Source organism: Hippocampus zosterae, chromosome 18, assembly GCF_025434085.1.
Source record: "Hippocampus zosterae strain Florida chromosome 18, ASM2543408v3, whole genome shotgun sequence".
NCBI classification, from domain to species: Eukaryota; Metazoa; Chordata; class Actinopteri; order Syngnathiformes; family Syngnathidae; genus Hippocampus; species Hippocampus zosterae.
The window spans coordinates 10,755,357-10,777,808 of NC_067468.1; the positions used below are offsets into that span (position 1 = coordinate 10,755,357).

A 22,452-nucleotide genomic window follows, 5' to 3' on the forward strand; every position below is an offset into this window, starting at 1 on the left:
CAAAATCCGACTTCAACGGACAGTTAGGACGGCAGAAAAAATCGTTGGCACCGCCCTACCCGCTCTTGAGGACTTGCACGCTGCAAGAATCAAGACAAGGGCACGGAAAATCCTCCTGGATCCCCCGCACCCTGCCCACCACCTTTTTCAGCCACTCCCCTCAGGCAGACGCTACAGATCCATGCGCACCAAATCCAGCAGACACTTAAACAGCTTCTTCCCTCTAGCCATTAACTCCTTAAACAGTCACTGACATAGTCACTCTTCTTGCACCACAAAATGGTACTACAAAACTACTGGTTACTCTAAAATGGTTCATTTAAGGTTCAATGATTTTGTTGTTTACGATGATACTAGTGCAGCGTGTTATACCGCAGACAAATTCCTTGTGTGTTCTACATACTTGGCCAATAAAGATGATTCTGATTCTGATTCTGAGCAAACACTCTGTACCCCCCCACCCCCAATTCAAGCACTCTCTGATCATGCAGCAGGACAACGAATGTGATACACACGAGCAAGTCCACTTCTGAATGACTAAAAAAACGAAATCAAGGTTTTGGAGTGGCCCTCTCACTAACCCTACGCTTAGTGCAGGTCCACCATAGTACACCTTTAAAAAATAAATGAATACCATTTATAAATTCGCATCATTTCTTCTGGGAACATATTGAAACGTGCCATTCTACTTTGGAGGTTCCACCGCAGTGAGATTCTTGCACTTTGAGAAAACCGCCACTTCGTTACGCGTTTTCACGTGCACGGCCCCGTGTGCACGCGCACGATACCGCGGGCGTGCATGTGAATGAAGTTGAAGATCTCGTGCGGCATGGCGTGGAAGCCCGGTCGCGGCTTCACGTTGTCGTAGTAGTGATGCGTGACGAAGATGCCCGACGGGTTCACGGGGAAGGCCCAGAAGCCGTAAAGGTGCACCTCTTCGCACAACTCCAGGGCGGCGGTGACCAGCATAAGGCCGCTGCTGAGGCGTTTGGCCCTCACGCCCTGCACCGCCCAGAAGCGCTGCACGTTGAGCAGGTACTGCGGGTGGAAGAAGAAGACGCCGCGCTGCGAGTCAAAGTCATCCAGCATGTACTTGACCCGGAAGGACACGTCCGTGTTGCGCGTGTTGTAGAACGCCGGGAGGACCACTGACGAATTCTCGTAGTTCTGTAGGACGTCATAGAAGGGACGCCGCCATTTCTCCAGCTTCTGGAACCTAAAAGACGAAATAGGTGTGGGACGACGGGCGGGATTGGCTTTCGGGAAGATGGAGCGTACCTTTCGGTGATGATGCTGGGATTCACGGTTACCAGGTCCGTTTTTGTGCCGACATCAGATGAGTATTTCTCGCTGATTGGCGGTATATTGCATCTAGGACAAAAGATTAAGACTTTATCAACTCCACTTTATTTGTTGAGAACTTTAAAAATAAGGCAGGACTTTCTATCAACAATTCACATACCCCCCACCGAAAAAAATCTAAGAGCATTGTTTTGATCAATGTCTTTCATTGATATTCTGGCACCCAATATAAAGTTTTAAACAATTCAAGTATTAGCTATTGTATTTTTAAAATGCAATCGAATAATACTTTCTACTACCGAAGTATAATATGAAGAGAATATATCAGAGCCATTGTAAGACGGCTTGGAATATTTCACGTCAGCTGGAAAGTAAGATTGGAAACTTTTAATTGGAAATGTGTTATCTGTGCAACATACGAGGGAAATTGGGAGTGCTTGTGAAATGGCCGGATGAGATGACAGATGATTCCCCCTCCCCCGCTTACCTGAACACAAAATCTGCCGAGTCGATGTCCTTTCCGCAGTTACTGTTCTTGATGATGCCGCCGTTTCCGATCACGGCGCATTTCTTGTACTGGGATTTGGAATATGGCATATCCTAGAAAGCACAAGTGACAAAAGTAGTATCACTCAATGTACGGATTCTTGTGTTAAAAAAGAAAATATTAAAAAAAAAACGAAGAATCATAATAAACTAATATAATATGTTATTACATTATAATAATAATAGCAATAATTACTAATTCAATAAGCCTACTGTAGAAAAAGACTTTTTTTTTGTTGCTGTCGGTTTTATACAGTCGAACCTCATTACAACGCACCTCATACGTTGTAATTGTCGTTCATCGTAACCATTTCCAATAAAATGGCCGCCAAGTACGATGTATAATTTCGTATGAAAATTTATAGATGTAAAAACATGAAAACGTAATAAAGTATCATCCAGTTCAGGTTATACTGTTCAAAACAGGGGAACCAGATTGAATCGTAATCCCACTGAGTCGAACGAAATCGAATCGTTGCACTTTCAAATCGAACGGTCCTTGAATCGTTTCGCACCCCCCGAATTGAAAACCGTCCTTTCAAATACAGATAAAGTGCTCCTTCCCATTACGAGCCAGTGCTTAATCTGCATCCAGCATAGGACTCACATCCGGGAACATCTTGAAGACTTCAGTGGTGATGGGAAGTATGCCGCTGGTGTCCACCTCATACCTCAGTTTCGTTCCGGCGGGGGTGTTCCTTTTGGTGGTGAACAGGAAAGAAGGAGCGTTGCAGCAGCGAGACAACGACATTCTGGAACAAACCAAGAATCATTGCTTCAGGTGGGGAGACTGTTTGTTGGGCTGCATTTGTGCTTATTTGTGCAAAGGTTCTGGGCCGTTGGCCTCAATTGGTTGCATATTTTACAAAGGTGATGCTTACTTGAAGTTGCTGGTCTCCTTCTTGTTCTGCTCCCACTTACACACCTGCAGGTTTCGCCATCTCTCAAACAGATCAGAGGTTTTGACCCTGGCAGACAGGCAGAGAGACTTGTGGAATGAAGAAGGATAGCCATGACCGTGTATTTTCCGATTATTGTTTCTACAAAGTGCGGGGGGGAATCGAAGAGAAACAACACAAAGCAAACTTGATTAAAAAAAAAACAAAACGCCGGCAACAGACGAGAGATGTGGTGGGTGGGGAGCAAAAAAATGGAGCAGATTGCACTGCCGAAAACGGCGGCTACATCTAGTGCGGCTGTAAATAGATTGTCCTTGAACTGACATTTGCTGGTAGATGAATATGAAACTTTGCTCGGAGCCTGTAAAACAATTTACTTGACAGTAATGCCTGATTCAAGATCTGGGAAGGATGCCTTATTACGCGGTGATGCGAACCTTTTTGAATACGCACCGGAGAATATGATGTGCCATTTAATGGTAGTTCCTGTCTTTAAAAAAGGGCTTTAGACCTGTCTCTGGATCACCAAAAAAGAAAAAAGTGTCAAATATAGATAGTTGTGTCTTCAAATTGTGCAAAAACACTGTATATTTCCCCAGTGTGGGACAAATAAAGGATATCTTAATCTTAATCGTAATGTTTTAATGGATTTATCTTGAGACGTTTTCTACTTTGTGGTGTTGTTCCCTCACCCGTTGACTTTTTCGGTATTTCACCACATTTTTGTTAACAAAAGGAAATGATTTGAATCTTATCTGACTAGTGTGATAGCATTTAAGTAACACTTAACAGTGCCGGGTGAAAATGCAGTCCACAGCGTTAGCTAGTTATGGTAGCAGCCACATGCTTGTCAATTGTGAGCTTAAATAAGTTCATGTTCAGTGTTATATTTCTGAATGTATCCCTAAATTATTGTTTTCTACTCGTTTTGTATCCATGTTTGGCACTAATGACCAGTATTTGATTGGGTTATTTGACCAGATGAGATCCAAACGAAAGAGGCAGACGCCGCGTTAGCTTCTCTGCTAGTTGCCACGCATTTGTCATTTGTGATCAAATGGTTAAATGTCTTTCCCATATGGTTAATTTTATTTGACTGTATATCAGTTAATCAGTTAAAAGACCAACTTTTTTTGACCAAAAGACAGATTTTGAGTCCACTTGAGTCCGTGTGCTTTCCGCTGTTTGGTAACAAAGAGCACCGAGTGAAGCTCGAGACTGCTTTGTTAGCGTCTCATACAAGCCGCGTGGGATAGAAAAAAAAGTTTTAGTCCTCCTGTTTTTGTTTCCTTGACCAACTTTTTGTCATCAAAGGAATTTGATTTAGATCCAGTGAGTCTCATTTCTTTGTGACATTTGACAAAGAAGGAGCACAGAGAGACCATTCAGATTGTCGACCAACTTTTAGCAAAGGACTTTGATTTGGACCTCTTGTTTTGTATTGGACTAGTGAGCTTCTGCGGTGTACTGTTGTATGGACGTTAAAACATCACTCAAAACCATTCCTGGACAGTTTGGAAAGTTTTGAGGACAAATGGACTAAATGTCAATGGGAAAAGGTCCCACTGAAGCTGAATTATTGACGTTTTCAACAGTGTAACTCGACAATCGTCACAATCGACTCCAAAAAGAAATCTCCCAGAAGGCCATGAGAATTCACTCACATTGTCAGGACTTTGACATCCATAATCTCCTGTCTGATCTCTTTGCATGTTGTCGAGTTGTACTCAAAGGGCCCGTCATAGTTTCCCAAATACCTGAAGGGATCATGAATACACAGTCATTGGAACAAGTGGCAGAGAAAGTAGTGGTCGTAATCGACGGACAAAAACAATTGCACTGTGGAAAAGTGGAAGACTACTTTTCTCCCCCAATAACAATGTGCGATGCCAAATAACGTGACGATTATTTTGTGTGTGTAGTTTGTGATTTTTATATGCATCTCTCTATTCAAAACAGCCTGAAAGTGACGAGAGGAGTCGGTCTGCTGATTGTGAGTATGACACTTGCAAATTCTATATGTGCCATAACAGCTGATTTAAATCATTTCATTGAATCAAAAGTATTGACACAATCTTGTTTTCAGTAACACCACCACTGCGCAGCTTTTTGTAAATTACCCGCACCGGCTTTAGGACAGTAAAAAGGTAAAACAAGTCATGTTTTATTTTTTAATCAACTTTCTGGCCAAAAAAAAAAACAATACAATACAAAATAAACGAACCCGATGTTGAAACGGAAACATTTAACCATCTTTTTGTGTGTTATTTTGTGTTTCTTGGGTGATATTGAAGCAGCGGCAACAATCATAATTGGATCGAGTTACATTCGCAGAATGACATGTGGATGGCTGATCGGCGGATGACGTCACTGCAACATGTCACATGGCTGCGCATGGTTTGCCAAATGCGACGGGAGTTTAGGGGAAGAAAAAAAAAGAAGAGGAGTTAAGATCTATAACAATGGAAGGGATGCATTGAAAGGAACAAGATGCAGGATAGAAATATCACACAACTCAACGCTGAAACCGGTTTGTCCATTTTCAAGCCTGGTATTTGCACAAATAAATAAATTACATAGAAATTTGCGACAACAATTCCAAAGTATGTCAATTAGTGATCGGACTGGCGGGTTTTTTTTTTTCGTGGGTCATACATGAAAAATTTCTCCAGGATACATGCTTTTTTGGGTCCCCTAAAAAAATGTGATTCATTCGTCAAAAGAATAATGATGAAAACATATTACAAGAGGGCCTCATAACAATAATAGGGAGGGGGAGTGGGGGGTACAAAAAAAATAGGCTTTTGAACCCAAGAGACAATGCAGATGTGAAGAAGGGAAGGCACGAGGAGTCCACATGGCATACACACGAGAGCTGTGCAGAACACGACACAAGGCGCTGGGAGGATGGTGTGCTACGTGGGGAAATAACGGGCGGCACATCGACAGGGCGGCTCTACCGGATTTTGGACCCGGTCGAGAATGGTGGGGATTCGAGGGGGGGAGATGGGTGGGGGTGGGGGTGGGGTTTAAGGGTCAAGGTGGACGTCATCATGCAAATCCGAAAGTGCAACCACCACACAGGGGGGGAAAAAAAGAACTTCTGTACCCTTCAGACCAATGAAAAAAGAAAAGGAAGGCATTCTCGGGGTTTCTGTGAATGTACTGGAAATGCCTTCAAACGGGCCTACCTGTGAGAGCGTTTGTTTTTCTTCTTAATATCGGCTAGGCAGGGTGTGACTATTACGGAGATCTGTGAATCTGGCTGAAAATGCTGACGGAAACATCTGTCAACATGCAGACAGGTTAGGAGTTAATCGTGTGATGTCGCCCCCCCACCCCTACCCCTCCCACCGCGACCCCCCCCCCCCCCCAATGTGGCTGACAACCTGCAGACAGCATAACAGAGAATGAAAAATATAGCAAATGTGCTGCGGTGCTTATCTGAGAAATTCTGCTGCTGGGGTCCAAGCATGCAAGGCTGGCTTTGAAAATGTGTGTGTGTGTGTGTGTGTGTGTGTGTGTGTGTGTCCGTGACCTCTCATTATAGCTCACTCTCTGTGCTCTCGAGAGGTGTGGTGCAATCTCGGGGGAACAGGGTACCTTTTCCTTCCATTTCTGGCAGGCTTCAGAGATCCGTCATCCGAGAAATTAACGGGACCGCTCCAATTTCCTGTCTCGTCCCCTTTGAGTCGACTAAACTGTTGCGCACTAGTAAGAAAATGAGTCAGTTTATTTGGGTGGATGTGTCCTCGATGTTTTTCCCGAGCCGTGCAGAGAATGGAAAACATCCAAAGTGTAGAAATGGTTCGCAAACATACACACAAGCACATTTTTTACACATTGAGCTCGAGCAGTTGTTTGTTTCGAGAAAACACTCTTCTGGATGTCAGGAGTGATTGTTCCTTCCTGATCTGCATGAAATATGATTTGGCATTAAAAAAAAAAACTATTATTGAGTCTTATGTTCAAATCGGTCAATTTTTGACCTGCATGAATTTTGTGGGTCGGAAACTATAGAAGACTAAAATTGTCGAAAAAGTGACGAATAAAACTCATTCAATGTTATTGATAGCCTGTCGACTGCAATTCGATGTACATTGTGAACCTAAACGCTCAAAAAATATTTTGTCTAGCCAGTACTAAAGATTTTTTCCAAAAAGTGTGACCAACTCAACCATGTCAAGTTGGTTTAGGAGTCATTTGTATGAATCATCAATTTGGATTAAATGGAACTATAATACTTTCTGGGTACGCATAACTTCAAAACACAAGTCGTGACTTAATAGAAGAATTGATTGATAAAGTTTTGTTTCTACTGTTTGAAATGTTTGAAAATGAATTTGGTTAGCGCGTGCTAAAATTAGTTTTCACTTTCAGAAGTGCCCCAGCAGATCGATCGCAACGAATCTCGGTAAGAATTTGATAATGGGTGTATACGCTACTCAAGAGTATATTCAAAGCCATCTCGGAATTACACTTGGACTTCAGAACTTCATTTTATTCACTTGATGCAGCTCAAGGGGCAGGTCCCGTTATAAGTCCATAACTCGCTGTGACCTCTACGGTCACCCATCACAAGAGGTCGATGACATCACACGCGCCCACATTAGTCGAGTCATCTCACTCTGGACTTCCAATCCACCCCCCGCCCCCCGCATCTTCCCCCAAGCGTGTGTGCAGACATACTGTAGCAAAATGGCTGCCGCTGAGCCCATTGCTTGTTGCCCCCCCACCCACCCACCCCCCTCCATTCCCCATCTGCCCAACTGCTAGAATTTCTTTCCGTTTCTCTCCGCAATGGGCCCAGCGCCATTATAACGTGCAGGATGCTTGAATTCATGAATCTCACCGCTGGGGAGGTTTTTGGATACCATGAATCCATCTTATTAACCAGCTTAAGGGGAGAGTGGCGTGGAGGGGTGCGGCGGGGGTGGATGGGAGAGGGGTAGCGTGTGTGTGTGTGTGTGTGTGTGTGTGTGTGTGTGTGTGTGTGTGGTCTCTTATTGGGGACTGCAGCACATTATGTTGGTTCAGAGTAAACATAAGAAGTGTCACTTCTCTGGGATGTGGCCTTTGTTCATTTGTTTGGGGTTCTTTTCAACATCTGCTCGTCTCATAGCTGGAATTTATGCGCCGTATGCCGTGACGTAAAGAGATTATAGTGTTTGGGATTCGTAAAACTGTTTTATTTTATTGGGAGGTCCAAATGAGAAATGAACACAGGAATTGATTTATCTCGGGCTTAAAATCATCACTGATGAAAGGCGCAAATTCCCCCCAAAAAAATTATAATAAATCAAAGATTAACTCGGGGGGTGGGGGGGGATTACCATACACGGCTGCTGAAGCAGCGTGTGTATGATATGAATGTGATGCTTGATCATCATCAAAAGAAACTCTGGGGGGGGGGGGGGGGGGGAAGAGGGGAAAACGAATAGATGGTCAATTGCTATTGTTCTCTTCCGGCCATTAAGCTTTTCACCTCCCTGAAGAAGACATCCATGAAGCATTCAAGCATTGATGCAAATGTGTTCAATGTGAAACGGCACTTACCTCTTAATGTAGTTTTTCCCATAGAGAATTTGCTGTAACAGAGTCACCAGTCCAAAGGCGCAAATAAACATGAAACAAAGGGAGCGATTGCCCAGGATGTCTTTACCCGACGACGGGTCTGTGTATCCGATCCTGCGGCGCAGCATCCGGGGCTGACGCTGACACCCTGCTCGGTGTCTCTCTCCGCCGATGCTGCATTCAGGACCGGGAGGCGCGCGCAAGTCTCGTTGGCCCAAACGGACCGCGCATCGTCCATCAGCCTCCTCACGGGGATGCTAAGCTACCTCGCTCGTTCCCAAACGGGAAAAATCGCGACATCAGATGAGGAGGCATCTCCACAGGACGAGGGGCAAAGGAGGGGAGGGGCGCAGATGGCGCAAAGGGAGGAAAATGCTAAATGGCATTAAATCAGAAAAAAAGATCATGAGCCTTATTAGGGCCAATTGGGCGACGCTAAAGAGAAATGCAGTTAAATTCTTGTCTGGATAAGAAGGTAAACACACGCACACACCTTGTGTGTGTGTGTCATTTCCAAAATGAGAATTGCCGCTTGACGACAATCTTGGAAGGAGGATGCGCTTTTCTTTTTTTTCTGTTATTTAACCTCCAGTAGTCACTAGAGGGCGCCCTTTGTCCATTCACGCATGTGCTCTATTTTTTCATTTATTTATTTATTTATTTATTTGTCACCACAACAAGGTCATTTTCTGCCTACTTCAAGGACAAAGTAAATGGGGACTCCTGGGCGGGAGTTGCATTTTTGTGTAAATTATTTATTTTTGTCTGTGGATTAAAAAAAATCCACAGAGATAAATAAGTGATAAAGTCTAGTTTGCACGTTGGCCTCACAGTGCAGAGATGCAGGGTTCAATTCCGGCTCTGGGCTTCCTGTGTAGAGTTTGCATGTTCTCCTCGTGCTTGTGTGGGATTTCTCTGGGTACTTCAATTTCCTCCCAGATTTCAAAAACATGCATGATAGGTTAATGGACCAGATTAAATTGTCCCATGAGTGTGATTGTGAGTGCGAATGGTTTTCTGTCTATGTGCGCCCTGTGATTGGCTGGCAACCAGTTCAGGGTGTACCCCGCCTACTGCCCGAAGACAGTTGGGATGGGTTCCAGCACGCCCCACGACCCTTGTGATGAAAAGCAGATCAGAAAATTGATGGATGAATGTTTAGTGTGCCCCCCACTGGCCAGATATGGCTACTGCATTTAGAGATGTGCAGTCCTTGATAGGGTCAAAGGTTAAAAGCAAGATGGCCGCCTTAAGTCAGGTGTGTGGACAATGAGCTCGGCATGCAAGCAAGCCTCTTTGGTTAGGTAAGGGTTTTCAAAGTATTATCTGAAAGCATTTTTGACATTTTACATTATTTCAAGCTTGAAAGATCAGTATAGTTTATTCATTGTCACCTCAACTACCTATTCAACATCCACAGCTTGTCTCCTGATCTCCTCGCCTGAACAAACAAATGGTGAGTGAATGAATTGAAGCCTTGTTGACACCTGTACATGCCCTTTGACTTATGAAGTGACATTTTTGGGGTGAGGGGATATGGCCGTATTTTGTCCATGTATTACCTCAGATTGCATTTTGGTGATGACCGAGAATGGTCAGTCACTTCGAAAGTACAGTAACTTGACTTTTTGTGAAAAGGATTTGCAAGGTAAATGATTATTTGGGTAGTTAACATTTTGGCCAGGGCTCAGTTCCTATTGTATTACTTTCTGACCCTTGAGCTGAAATTGTTGTGCAGTGAAGTGGCACAGCTTTATTGTTTATTATAGAAATGGCCAGTTGCATTTCCTGGATACAGTAGAAAATGGATATCAAATGCCATTAACACCCCATTTCAAACGTTGCGATAAAAATATGAGACCAAGATAAACCATTTCAAAATTTTATTGACCTATAACCTGTACAACTTATTAAGAGAATAAAAATGTTTCACAGAGCAGAAAAACAACCAAGACAACGTGGATGCACAATTGTGCACTCTCCATAACAAATATTCAAACTTGTGCTATTTGGGAATGAGCACACATCTGTTACCATTTAAAGTGATTCTGATGAACCCCAAATAAATCTCCTATGTTCTAGAAGGCATGACTTCCTGATAACATGGTTGTTCATTCCAGAGTTTGTTTTTTTTAATCAGCCGAGCATTCGTGTCTCAGTTAGTGAAATATAGACGTCACCGGTCGGTCACTGGCTGCGGCAATTGCAATTCCTGAGGTGTCGCCGTGGCGACAGCAGAGGTTTCTACCGCTTCCGCCGCCTTGGCGTTCTCAGCGGCCTTGCTCTCGATCTCGTCCATCCGCCGCTGCATCATGCGAGGCATCAGCTGCACATAGGTTCCCATCAGGCGATGGTTGGAGCGGATCAGCTTCCCCGCGCAGTTGTCCACGCAGCGCTCCTATACAATCACACTCGTCAATATCGGCCGAGTATGTTGATACACAAAGGTTTGTAATTGGGGTTAGTGCCTCACCCTGGTGTATTTTGTTTTTTTAGGCCAATACTTGGTAGAGTTAAAATTGGAATCGTAGTACCTCTACACTGTATGTCTGTGAGTAGTGTTGTAGGGTGAGTGGATAGAGACGGTCTTCCGAATCCTTACCTCATCCATAGTTAGGTTCCTGTAGTTGAAGTTACTAGTGCAGTGTTGGAAGCAGTTCTCCGTCATGCGGTTGTACACAAGAAGGAAATCACGGAGCTGCAAGTGAACAAAGACTACCCTTACTTCTGTCTCAATGCTTACAACGATAAAGACCGTAGTAAAAGGAATAACATTCGACTTTAGTGACTAATTATTTCATTAACAAATTAATTGGAAAAAAATAACATCGTTATATTAGCAGTTTGTGTTTGGCATAAGGATTAAATAAGGATTAACCTTTATTTATTTCTTATTTACGATGACAAACTGACAATTCGCCCACCTAGCAAGAATGACTTACGTTTCTCAGCTGCTGGTCGGCATCCATCGTGCTCGTCTCATGCAATAATCTTATTGACTTCTTGAGGACAGCATGTGATTGTTGTACGTTTTATATGAACACAAAAATTACAACTGAGGTCATTAAAAGCTATACTGAGAGAGGCGATTGTAGTTCAGCCATCAGGGACGGTGCGACTTTCATTCGGCGCCGTTTGTGAGCTTCCGTTATTTTCTTCTTCGTGGTGTTTGGGGGCTGATTGGATGAAGAATTGGCGATTACCGCCATCTACAGGTCAATATGTGATAATTGCAGGTTGAACGTTTAACTTTTTTTTTTTTTAGATTTTAAAAGCAGTAACATTGGCTGATCAAAACAGGCACACAATTAATCAGTAAGGTCATAATTATGTTTTGAACTTTCCAAGGTGGCTACTGATTGAGTTTTTGCATCCTGCTGAAAATACATATTTTCAGCAGGATGCTCAGGCTTGCAAACGTTCAAAAAAATGTGGATGTCCCCAAAAGTTGATTAATTTGAAGGACTTAAATAAGCGCGAGAATTTAATTTGAAGCATTTACAAGGTCGTGTGTACTGCAGTGTTATTTATTCATGTCAAGAAAGAGGGTTTATTAGAAAATGGCACACGTGTAAACATCGGCTTGGCTGGTATGCATCATTCGGCTCCTTCTGTGCCGACTGCAGCCACCGCCGCCACGTAGTAAGGTCCTTCTCTCAGGTAGCTCTTGAGTGAGATGTAATTCTGGCTGCCAAGTATCTCCGCTGCGCTGGACGAACTCAAGAGGGAGCCCACCAGCTCAAACTTGGCATCTTTGGCCTCCTTGCTTTGACCAGTAGAACGATCCAGGATGAATTCCATAAAACCAGGCGTGCTCACCATCAACCTCTGACCCCACGGTTGAGCGGCGACAGCCTGGTAGACAAAAGGCAGTCGCTAAGCAAAAATTCACCTAATTGTGTGTTGTGCTCTTCTATAAAACATGCCTTGTAAAGTTAGAGCCTACTTTTATCGTTTTTTTTCTTTTTTAATAATAAGCACTGAAATTGTGGAATGGAACACTTGAATTTCAATATATTAAATCACGCTCACAAAGACAATTGCTAATATCACGACTGGAAAAATATCCACCCTGATCCTCAAGTCGGTGCCTATTTATTGTAACTGATGATGGACTTATAAAGGCACTTACAGAGAAGACTCGTAAGGCACTGCAATGCAGCTCCTGGAAGGGCTGAGTGCTGATGTTGCGAATCATGTCAATGGGCTGCTTGGACAAAAGGTGGAACCAGGACTCAGTCAGCGCCAGCAGGTCTTCGGTCTGCTGCTCTGGCTTGGGGGGGAGAATTAACATTGCCAAAGTCTCCCCAATCTAAAACTTCCTTTAGGCCAAACATACCTGCAGAGTAAGGAGATGTGAAATGGCCTCCAAACAGCGCACACGGAGCTCGGTAGCACCAGTGCTGGCAATCTGGCTCATCCTGAACATTACCGACTTAAAGTCGTCACCTGAAGTCAGACAGAGAATTAAGTATCGTGTACACCATTGAACCTCCCATGTTCACATGTAGTGATAACTGAGCAGATTTGAGCATTTTTCGCATCTTCAAACTCAGCCAGGGCCCGACTGAAGGTCATCTCTAAGCGATTATACCAGCACGATGCTGCCACTCACAGATCTGTTTTGGTACTACAAAAAAAAAACGGTAATTGATGAGCAATCAACCCCACCTGTTTTGTGCAGCACTTGCTTCCCTTCCACATTAGAGCCCAACAGTCCCAACGTGTCCAGAGCCACGCCGACCAACACGGGATCCGTGTCCAGGGCCATCTCAAACACTTTGTTCCGGAAGACCGGGTAGTCTTCGCACACCTGCTGCGGACCTTGCATGGATGAGAGCACGCCGAAAAACTTCACGAGACCTGAAGAGAGCATCGGGCAATCAGGCACGCAGTCTTCCCATACAACACGAAGTATTCTAAAGGGGAGTATTTGGTTACCGGGGAGATACAAGGAAGAGAAAGGATCCATATCTGAGTCTGTCATCATCTTGGCAATCTTGTTCATGACACTCTGATCGTATAAGTACTTGCGGCCATGCTCAGTTTGAGCAATAGTCTTCACCATCTCAATGGCCGTGGCCCTAAAAAGTAATTCCAACCTCAATTATTTTAATCCGCAAAACGACTCGGAAGATATACATTGCAAATAAATCACCTTAAAGGATTTGATGGAAAAGTGACTCCCCCTGCCCTCCCCCATGTGCCTTTATTACCTGATTAAAACATCATCTCCTGTTAATTCTCCAATAAGCTGATTTATGATGTCGCTGCAGGCATGAAAACCAAGTGAACAAGAGGATTCCGACAAGATCTCCACAACCAGCTGGGAACAAAAAGCAAATCGAAATCAAACGAAACATTTTGACAGGTAATTGTTATCCTCGTACATACGATAGAGCTGGGGTCATCACCGTGGTGCCAACAGATACCACATAGCCCCCAAGAAACACGTGAGTAGCCTGTGGGCCTGTTCCAAAAATAGCTCAAGTTCATGGGCCAATGTGATTTTTCAAGGAATGTTGTACAAGTGATGAGCATGAAAATGTGAAAGGGGAGTGATTTTTTTTTTTTTTTGGTGATACTTGATGTGAAGCGTTTCAAAACCACTCATCTATAATATTGGACTTTATTAAAATCACAGTACAATATAATAGAATGTAAGTATTGAAACAGTTTGCGCAACACGATTAATATACGGTACTGTAGATTACGGCGACTGTGTGCAACTTGACCACCGGGGGCAGTATACTGTAATACAGTCGTTTAGACACAAATGAGGAAGTGTTTCATATTTTAGTGAGTGAGCTGGTGTTAATTTTAGTTGTTCGCAGAGTGTAAAGAATACAAGTTTTGATTGCGCTAATGAAACCATTGATCATCTATTTGGCGTCAAATTCAGTAGGGGATCAAATCATCATTTTCTGCATATACGGTACCTCATAGACTCTGTATCGGATGACGTCGCTCACGGTCAACACGTCCTTCAGAACGTTCACCAAGTCGCTGAGAATAAGTTTGTTCACACCGGTTTGGGTACGACCTAGCTTGGACAGGGACTGGATGGCCTGCATGGATTAGTTTGTGTTAGATAGTATCAATACGTTACATTGGAGGCAAACTGCAAAGTGGCCGCTTACCTGTTTCGCCACCATCATGTTCTCAGCCGCAATGGAGCGCATTACAGTTACAATAATGTCGCAACTGTTGAGGATTTCCACCGTGGCATCGGGGTGCTCTGCCATCCTACCCACCTGACAAGAAACGAAGACGACAGGTTAGGTGTCTGAAGTTGGCGATTTGTGCTGCAAATTGCTCAGGTTCAAAGTGACCCCTTCTGACAATAATAAAATTATCCTATGTTATTTTTATTCAAGCTGAAATGTAATGGTTTTTCCTTAAGCGACCCCAAAAACACAAATATTTTCAAAAATCATGATTTTGTAGAGGTGCTACAAGAGGCTCTTCCAGGGGCTGGGGGGTATGAAACAGGCCAGAGAACTATTTGTTGTGATAGATTGATCGATAGAATTTATTTATATTGACCATGTTACTAGTCAATCTCAGCTCAGTCAGACAACTGGGTACTCAAAATGAATCTTAAAAGGAATAAAAAATATATATTTCTTTTGTGCGATTAATATTATCACTGTGCACTGTCTACAATCTGGTTACCTGAGTCAAAGTCAGTATCTTGACAGTGTCGTTGGGGTGCGTCAGACCTGCTTGCAGCTCAGCTCTGTAGTTCTGGACCACGTGCAGGGGGCTGCAGGCCATTAAGATGCGTTCGAGGATGTCCACGCACAGTTCAACCTGCTCCCTGTCAATGCAGAATTTGTCAGTCTTCTCAATACGAGTACCAATTGTCACGTTTTGATGACAACCATTATGGAAAGGACCACTAGCCATGAATGGCACTTCAATATTTATATAATTGCAATGACGGCAGCACAACGTCCAAAAACCATTTTAGGAAGATTTCATTAATATTTCAAACTGCACCATTGCTATTCTTGTTTTATAATGACATTGTGGTACAGTTACATCAAAGGTAACACGTCAGTCTTGGCTCATATTTCAATACATAATGACAATAATAAATAATTGCGCTGAATGTCAGAAAACCGACAAAGCCACATGATCGAAACAATAGACAGGCAGGGGAAAAATAGTTTCATACAAACCTTTCATTGGAGTTTAACAAAGAGAAGATCACTTCGAAGCGATGCCCGCTAACAAAGTCCCTCAAGTCGCACAAAGGTATGGATAAAAGTGCAGTTTTAAGACATTGAAGATCTTCAATCGGCTCTTCTGTGTTGGAAATTTCTTCCAGCAAACTCTCGATAGAGGCGGCCATTCTGTCTTCTGTTTACATGGACAGCATCGACCCTCCTTCTACATCGTTTTGTGGTAGACGATGCAAACACAAAGTAGCAATTATCGCCATCTGTTGACAGAATTCAATAACTGCATTTCCTTCCTGTTCAATAGCTACGAAAATAGTTTCTTTTATCGTCATTCTTAGCTCGGGAACAGATTGATTTTGCTTAAAACAAAGCGTTAAAATGTTCTTTGTCCTTGAAGAGTTCTTTGAACATCCGATGTTTTTCTTGAGGGCAAAAAAATCTTAAACATTTCTCTTTATGTTGCTTGTTTCTTTAAGAAATGTTTTCTTACCGTTGCAAAAAATTACTGCCTTCTTTTAGTCTGCTTTTTAACGTTGGTGGATTCTGCTGCTTAATTCATATTTCACAAACACAAGATTAATCACAATATCGTGTTTTGACGAGTGGGTGCCCATAAAACATACAATTTGTGAGTTGATTTCCTATTTAAACAGGGTACAGTATTTCTATACTGTATTGCGTCGGTTGTCCTGAAGGTAACCTCTGGAATGTGACTTATAAAAAGATGCTACAGTTTTCTGTGATTTGTAATAAAGTGTGAAACACAACTTTGTTGCAATAAAGACTGATTTATTAGCAGTATTTTTGTTTTAAAAAAAGACTTGGTTTAAAATAATATTGCCAGGATCAGTTTTCTAATATGCGCCTTTGAGAACTGGTTGTCGCATTTTCCCGCAAGTGTATGGACTTTAAATACATGATGTGTTTATTTTTGCCACTTCTGGTTAATAACGCGCTTGTCCAAGCGAGTAAAAACGAAAACAAAACAAATCACGGCGTCAGACTCCCGGCGAGGTTGCTTGCGCCTACGTGGCACACCGCGGTTGCAGAACCGTACAGGGTGAGCGGGGAGGAGGACCAGGCTGCTTGCTCCGATCTCGTCAAATCGCGGTGCATTGTGGGGCGGAGGCGGCCTTTCCTTATCGCTGCACAGAGCAGTAGTTCGGCTGCAGACACGACTTTTTTTTAAGTAAATAACGTCAACTCGGAAGGGAGTCTCAAGCAAGCATAGAAAAGGCCTCTGAAGTATATCGTATAAAGCTTTTATAATTGGTATTAAGCACCCGTTTGCTCGACAAACATGGGGCAGGAGGATCTCATGAGCACGGCCGAAGACGTGGCAGACCAGGCAAGTTGAATTATTAGCACACGCGAGCTAGCCCCTGATGCACCCTACTTTTTCCTTTCACTCGGTGAGAACAAAAAAATGACATGCTGATGCTTAAATACCTACTGACAAGCGTCCAGATTAACGACTCGCCCCCTTGTCGAGTAATTAGCATGACAAACCAGTTATGTTGCAATCCTCCCGTCGTGTGGTACTCTTCTTCCTCCACTTGCACTTCGTTTAAGTTAGAAGTTGTCGTTTGCCGTACAGCCAGGATGCAGACGGCGTCGGTATGTGGTCAAGGCGATAAAAGCCAGTTTCAAGAGGTACGAATTCTAGAATTCTAGCTCTTAATAACAATAATGCTACTGTACGCGATTTTCAAGTCACCCGGTTTATTTGAGCGATTTACAGGTTACAGTTGTTCCACTGACTCTTGGCTTAGTGGGCACCTTTTTCGGTGCTACATTTTTGAACGGTAAAACTACTCTCAAGGGGGCATACGTGTGTATTTATGAGGACTCATCATGTTTCACGTCTTAACGTCCAGAGCTGAAGCGAAAATTACAGTGGCGTTGACTTAACTCTGCTTATGTTACACTATTTTGTACATTTTATATTGTCCTACATGAAAAAGTAGACGGATGGGAATTTAAATAACAGCTTCCTAACAGGGGCAATTTAGTGGAAACATTTGGATTGGCTCCCATTTTGTCCATTCATGCCTCACGCTGTAGTCATGGAGGGACTTGTTGCAATCTGATTGGCTGGCAGGCCCTGTCTTTGCTGACGTGGATTTTGGAGTGGGCGGGGATACACGCTTGCGTCAGTGGACTGGAGTACTGGTAATGTTGCTTCTGGGTGAATTGAGTAAAATGAGTGCTTAAATTAATTTTATGAAGTAATATGTTATTATATTGATAAATACTATATTTTATTCGTAATCTAAAATAATACTTGTCTTAAACTTTCTCGTTAGGATGAGAAATGTCTTTACCTCAGGGCGCTAACTTATTTAGCCTACTTCAAGACTTTAGATGTTATAAATGTCTCTCAGACACAACATATTGGTGATGACTAATAGTGAAGCAGTGATGTCGTTATAATAACGTCCTAGGTGAAAATATAACATAATTAGGCCCTGGGCTGTCAGTTCACTCTGAAATGTAAATCGATGGGGTCAAACAAACATAGTGTCTCATAGCGGTTTTTTGGATTGTCTTGACGCATCGTAGTTCGGGTAGTGTGAGATACTCGACCATTGGTCGTGAGGCGTCTGGGATGCTTAACAACAACGAAAATCCGGCACGTCACAATTTTAGTTGGTCTTCCCGCATCGTGTGACATGTCCTATGTCGTCTGAATCTCAACGGAAGCATGCAACGATTGGGCAGGGTCTCGTAATTGTCCGCCTTTAATGTGACATCTTGCCTCGTCCAAGACAAAACAATACTTATCTGATAGCCTGACTGCACAAACGTCGTGAACAACAAAAAAGGTGTCTGGTTTGGCAAGGCCTTTCTCGTTCTAACGAGAAACATATCAGTTAGAGTTGTTAACTTTGACTTGTTGTCTTTTCAGCGTGCACAATGACAACTGTAGAAAATTCTACCCAAAAAGTATGGAGTAAATGGATCAGTAACTCTTGAATCAGATGACCTTGAATGTTTGAGGAAACAGACTGGACTGCACTTGCTAAAAACTGAACTCATCTAGACTCTGTCTCAGTAAATTATATGTATTTATATAACTTGTTCCCCAGCATGTGGCGTAATGACTGTAGCTGACAACCAGATTCCTCTGTTCGTGGTACTTAATTGCAGCCGCATAATTTGGCAGCGGAGAATTCTTTAAGCGCAACAAACCGGCCCGACATAAAGCAACCATTGTTGGTTGTCAAGGCTCCGTTAAGCAGTACGATCGAGTAACCTGTTATAATGACTTGCTCATTCTCTCTCATGTCTTTCCTGTTTTTATAGTTCCTGCGGGTGACAAAACAGTACTTGCCTCACCTGGCACGTCTGTGTCTCATTAGCACTTTCCTGGAGGACGGCATCCGCATGTGGTTCCAGTGGCATGACCAGCGGGACTACATCGATGCCACATGGAGCTGTGGCTACTTCCTGGCGACGTTATTCGTGCTCATTAATCTATTAGGCCAGCTCGGTGAGTGGATGGCGAAATCGTGCAAGAACGGAAAGTACGAGTTTACAAACGAGTTGCGCCGCAGAAGCTTCTTCGTAAGTTGCAGTTTTATCGGCTTTCAATTGTACTCCTTGGCACCTGTTGCCACTAGGCACGACCAATAACAAATTATTTATTGTATATATCTCAAAATAGTGAAGCCTGCTTGCTTCGTGCTGCGCGTTGTGTAGGCTGCGTTTTTTTCTGTAACGTACAAGCCGGGTGATCCACCGTTACGCGTTGTCGTTTTTTTAGGTTGGACTGAGGCGGCCGTCGCTGATTGGCCCTCATGTCACAAATAGTTGGGTTCTGCCAAAGTAGAATTTGAGCAGCTGTTTTGTTTGTTTTTTTTCATTATCTTGATTTAATAGTCATCTCGCAGAGCTAACGTGGCATCCGTGTACAGTCTTGATCTACTGTACGTACAAACGCATTTATTTCATCTTTTTCTCAAGAAAATAAGAATCCTATTGCACTGCACTGTCTTTCTAAACACCTTTGTCCTGTTGTGTCTCCTAACAGGCGGCTGCATCCTCATCCTCAGTAGAAATTTTGTACAGCATGCCTGCTTTGGATTATTTGGCATAATTGCGCTACAGGTGACAAATTCATCAGCGACATCAAATGTGAATGTGGAACAAAGTCATTGTATCTAATCTGAAATATGTTTTTTTTTAAATTTCCCACCAGACTATTGCCTATAGCATTTTATGGGATGTAAAATTTTTGATGAGGTAAGTCACCACACATTAATATCTATCGATGTATTTATTTATTTATTTTGTTGTTGTTGTAGTTTTTTGAGTTTTCCTCTTCCTCTTTAAGAAACCTGGCCTTAGGTGGTGGTCTCCTGTTGCTGCTAGCCGAGTCACGTTCAGAAGGGAAGAGCATGTTTGCCGGCGTGCCGTCAATGGGCGAGAGTTCGCCCAAACAGTACATGCAGCTGGGCGGCCGCATTCTGCTGGTTCTCATGTTCATGTCTCTGGTCCATTATGACACCAGCTTCTTCTCTGTGAGTACTCGCACAGCCTGCTAATTTCAATTACAAATATTCCCCTTTCTTTACGCAAGTAATATAGGGGCTCGTCAAAAATAATTAATTGTGTATATTCCTCTTTAAATGCTTTTGGAAAGTCGTCCGATGGCTCGTGGCAGCCTATCTGGGGCGCACTCACTTAGCGGCTAACTGCTAGCTGCAAGCCAATAATGCTGGGAGCAGGCGCCGCATTCTACAATGTTGCTCTAATTATTATTATTATTTTTTTTAGCCCAACCCCCTTGAACTTTTCCTCTGATTTGCAGATCCTGCAAAACCTGGTGGGCATCGCCCTCATCATCCTGGTGGCCATCGGCTTCAAGACCAAGCTGGCGGCGCTGACGCTCGTCTTGTGGCTGTTGGCAATGAACGTCTACTTCAACGCCTTCTGGACCATCCCTGCCTACAAGCCCATGCATGACTTCCTCAAGTATGACTTCTTCCAGACCACCTCTGTCATTGGAGGCCTGCTGCTGGTGGTGGCCCTTGGGCCCGGCGGCGTGTCCATGGACGAGAAAAAGAAAGAGTGGTAAGGAGAGGGGAAAAAAGCAAACGAATACTGTACACAGCACCACCGACCGGGACTCAGACACCCCCCAATCCCTCTTGCTCTGTCTGTTGGTTCACCTGGATACACAGGGTTTACTCTATATGTTATCAATTCTTTTTTTTTTTTTTTGGGCCAAACCATTACATGGTGATCAACCTTGTTTCTTTGTCATGCTTCTCCTTCGAACATGGTTGTATTCATTCTAAAGCAGTCTGCTATTCCCAACGATAAGAAAGTGAAATCGGCCCGTATATTTCAAGGTAAAATTCTTTTATTTGTCCTGTGAATAATTTAAGACAAACCTGTTGTATTGACGTCATCGTGGATAAGGATTTCCCCAACTTTTTGTCGACCTGAGAGTTGCAATGACTTTCCTCAAGATCCCAATTTTGCTAAATATGTTGTCAGTTTATTAATGATTAGGAACTCAGAGGTGAAACAAAAATGGCCTTATGTTATGAAAAAAGTTTTGCTTGTTTGATGACCCCTCCCCTCCCCAAAAATGTAGTCTTGACAATCAGGGGACACATTAAAATTTGAAGTTTGGGAACTCCTATTGCATGATGGACCTTCATACTTTGCAAAGAGGAGTAAAAGCAGTTAAGTTGGGGATGATGATCATGTCCATAGTGAGAATTGTGGGGGCACTTACTGTAATTGACTGTGACTTACTGGGACTCTCCAGGTGTCACGTCCTGCCTTGCATTCAGTTGTGTACCCTCAAGCCAAACAACTGACTGACAAGCCATGTTTGTCGTGCGGTTGTGTGGGGAGGGTTGACATGAAGTAAAAAAAAAAAAAGGCGAATTGCCATGCCCCATTGTAAAATCACATCATGATTGTTGAAGCCAGGACGCATTGCTTCTGTATCTCGAGTGAACTGTGTATAATGTAAGGGCAGGGTTTGGTGTTACAGGTGGGAGGTGGCTCTTGCTATGTTTTGTCGAATGCCATATTCTGCGATCTACAAACTCAAAGAGGACTAAGCAGATGTTTTTTTTCCTCTCTCTGCTTTGTGTTTTTTGCCTTAGTTACAGGAAAATAAAATATTGTATTGATTTTCAAAAGTTTATATTGTGTTTTTGTTTTTCAAATTTGGAGATTTATGGCAGAAAATAAAATTCTAAACCAATAAAATACAGAGTGACTGTACATCAAGACAAGCTCTTCAAATGGTTCCAAAAGACTGCAAATGTATTGACAGATGTGTCATGAAAATAAATCGAACCCCCAAACAAGCAATTACATCCACTTCAGTTACTCTGTGAATACATTTTTCACAAGTACACCACTCCCCAAAAAAGTTGTGTATATTCAACTTTCAAATGAAATTTTAGGGCGAACCTAAGATGCAATTTGGCCATATAAGTGACTGAGACATTAAACAACCACCTATTCAGTGTTTCACTACTTTGGTAGTTTTTCTCCTCCCCATCAAGGAGCTGAAAGAAAAATATTCATGAATATTGAATAACACAGGAGAAAAGTCTGTGCTCAAATTCACAGACTGTTTCCATGGGCCGCGTTTTCGGTCACGTGACGTCACTTCCACTGCGGCTCGCCCTCACGGTACTGTGTGTCCGAATCTACTTTAGCCCGTTCAAATTTGCTGTCGTCAATGTCGTCCATCGAGACAACATCAGAGGAGCGGCGTCCAATGACCGAGGATGTGAATTGTCTTTCAAGAAACCAGTGCGGTTGTCTTACGCCGGAACTGATGTCAGGTGGTCGAAAATGTTGCTTTCGAAGAATTCTACCTGTGAATTTGGACACAGCCAAAGACGAATTGGCCAGTAGGGACATGAAGGCACCAAATACGGCGCCCCTGAACGCTCTGCGTTAAGTTC

At 43.1% G+C, this 22,452-nt stretch overlaps 4 protein-coding genes across 14 annotated transcripts; 1 reads left to right on the plus strand and 3 right to left on the minus strand.

Moving 5' to 3' along the window:
* Window positions 1-458: 458 nt before the first annotated feature.
* Window positions 459-8,926, minus strand: st8sia5 (ST8 alpha-N-acetyl-neuraminide alpha-2,8-sialyltransferase 5). 9 transcript variants are annotated; one of them, XM_052051977.1, is made up of 10 exons: window positions 8,815-8,926; window positions 8,304-8,696; window positions 6,351-6,458; window positions 5,939-6,034; window positions 4,412-4,504; window positions 2,730-2,888; window positions 2,456-2,600; window positions 1,790-1,902; window positions 1,279-1,371; window positions 459-1,216 (listed from the first exon to the last, which is right to left on the minus strand). In XM_052051977.1, exons 2-10 carry the CDS (start codon window positions 8,447-8,449, stop codon window positions 754-756), a joined length of 1,416 nt encoding a protein of 471 aa, XP_051907937.1. In that variant the 5' UTR covers window positions 8,450-8,696; window positions 8,815-8,926; the 3' UTR covers window positions 459-753. The 9 variants fall into 9 exon arrangements, with proteins under 9 accessions (XP_051907937.1, XP_051907936.1, XP_051907941.1 ...); XM_052051976.1 differs by having other exon boundaries at window positions 8,304-8,891; XM_052051981.1 differs by having other exon boundaries at window positions 2,456-2,546; window positions 2,730-2,816; window positions 8,304-8,889.
* Window positions 8,927-10,189: 1,263 nt separating this feature from the next.
* timm10b (translocase of inner mitochondrial membrane 10 homolog B (yeast)) lies at window positions 10,190-11,490 on the minus strand. Of its 2 annotated transcripts, none has more exons than XM_052051886.1 (3): window positions 11,246-11,490; window positions 10,924-11,019; window positions 10,190-10,719 (listed from the first exon to the last, which is right to left on the minus strand). In XM_052051886.1, exons 2-3 carry the CDS (start codon window positions 10,987-10,989, stop codon window positions 10,498-10,500), a joined length of 288 nt encoding a protein of 95 aa, XP_051907846.1. In that variant the 5' UTR covers window positions 10,990-11,019; window positions 11,246-11,490; the 3' UTR covers window positions 10,190-10,497. The 2 variants fall into 2 exon arrangements, with proteins under 2 accessions (XP_051907846.1, XP_051907845.1); XM_052051885.1 differs by having other exon boundaries at window positions 11,264-11,489.
* A 347-nt stretch (window positions 11,491-11,837) lies between these two features.
* On the minus strand, window positions 11,838-17,159 carry psmd5 (proteasome 26S subunit, non-ATPase 5). Its single transcript, XM_052051881.1, has 11 exons — window positions 17,018-17,159; window positions 15,506-15,768; window positions 14,997-15,141; window positions 14,462-14,575; window positions 14,261-14,389; window positions 13,538-13,647; window positions 13,263-13,405; window positions 12,993-13,184; window positions 12,661-12,770; window positions 12,454-12,594; window positions 11,838-12,176 (listed from the first exon to the last, which is right to left on the minus strand). Exons 2-11 carry the CDS (start codon window positions 15,676-15,678, stop codon window positions 11,919-11,921), a joined length of 1,515 nt encoding a protein of 504 aa, XP_051907841.1. The 5' UTR covers window positions 15,679-15,768; window positions 17,018-17,159; the 3' UTR covers window positions 11,838-11,918.
* On the plus strand, window positions 16,999-21,742 carry LOC127591617 (surfeit locus protein 4). Of its 2 annotated transcripts, XM_052051883.1 has the most exons (6): window positions 16,999-17,161; window positions 18,815-19,001; window positions 19,542-19,618; window positions 19,710-19,753; window positions 19,845-20,031; window positions 20,322-21,742. In XM_052051883.1, the coding sequence occupies exons 1-6, from the start codon at window positions 17,009-17,011 to the stop codon at window positions 20,586-20,588; spliced, it is 915 nt and encodes a 304-aa protein (XP_051907843.1). In that variant the 5' UTR covers window positions 16,999-17,008; the 3' UTR covers window positions 20,589-21,742. The 2 variants fall into 2 exon arrangements, with proteins under 2 accessions (XP_051907843.1, XP_051907844.1); XM_052051884.1 differs by lacking the exons at window positions 16,999-17,161; window positions 18,815-19,001 and adding an exon at window positions 19,010-19,075.
* The last annotated feature ends 710 nt before the right edge of the window (window positions 21,743-22,452 follow it).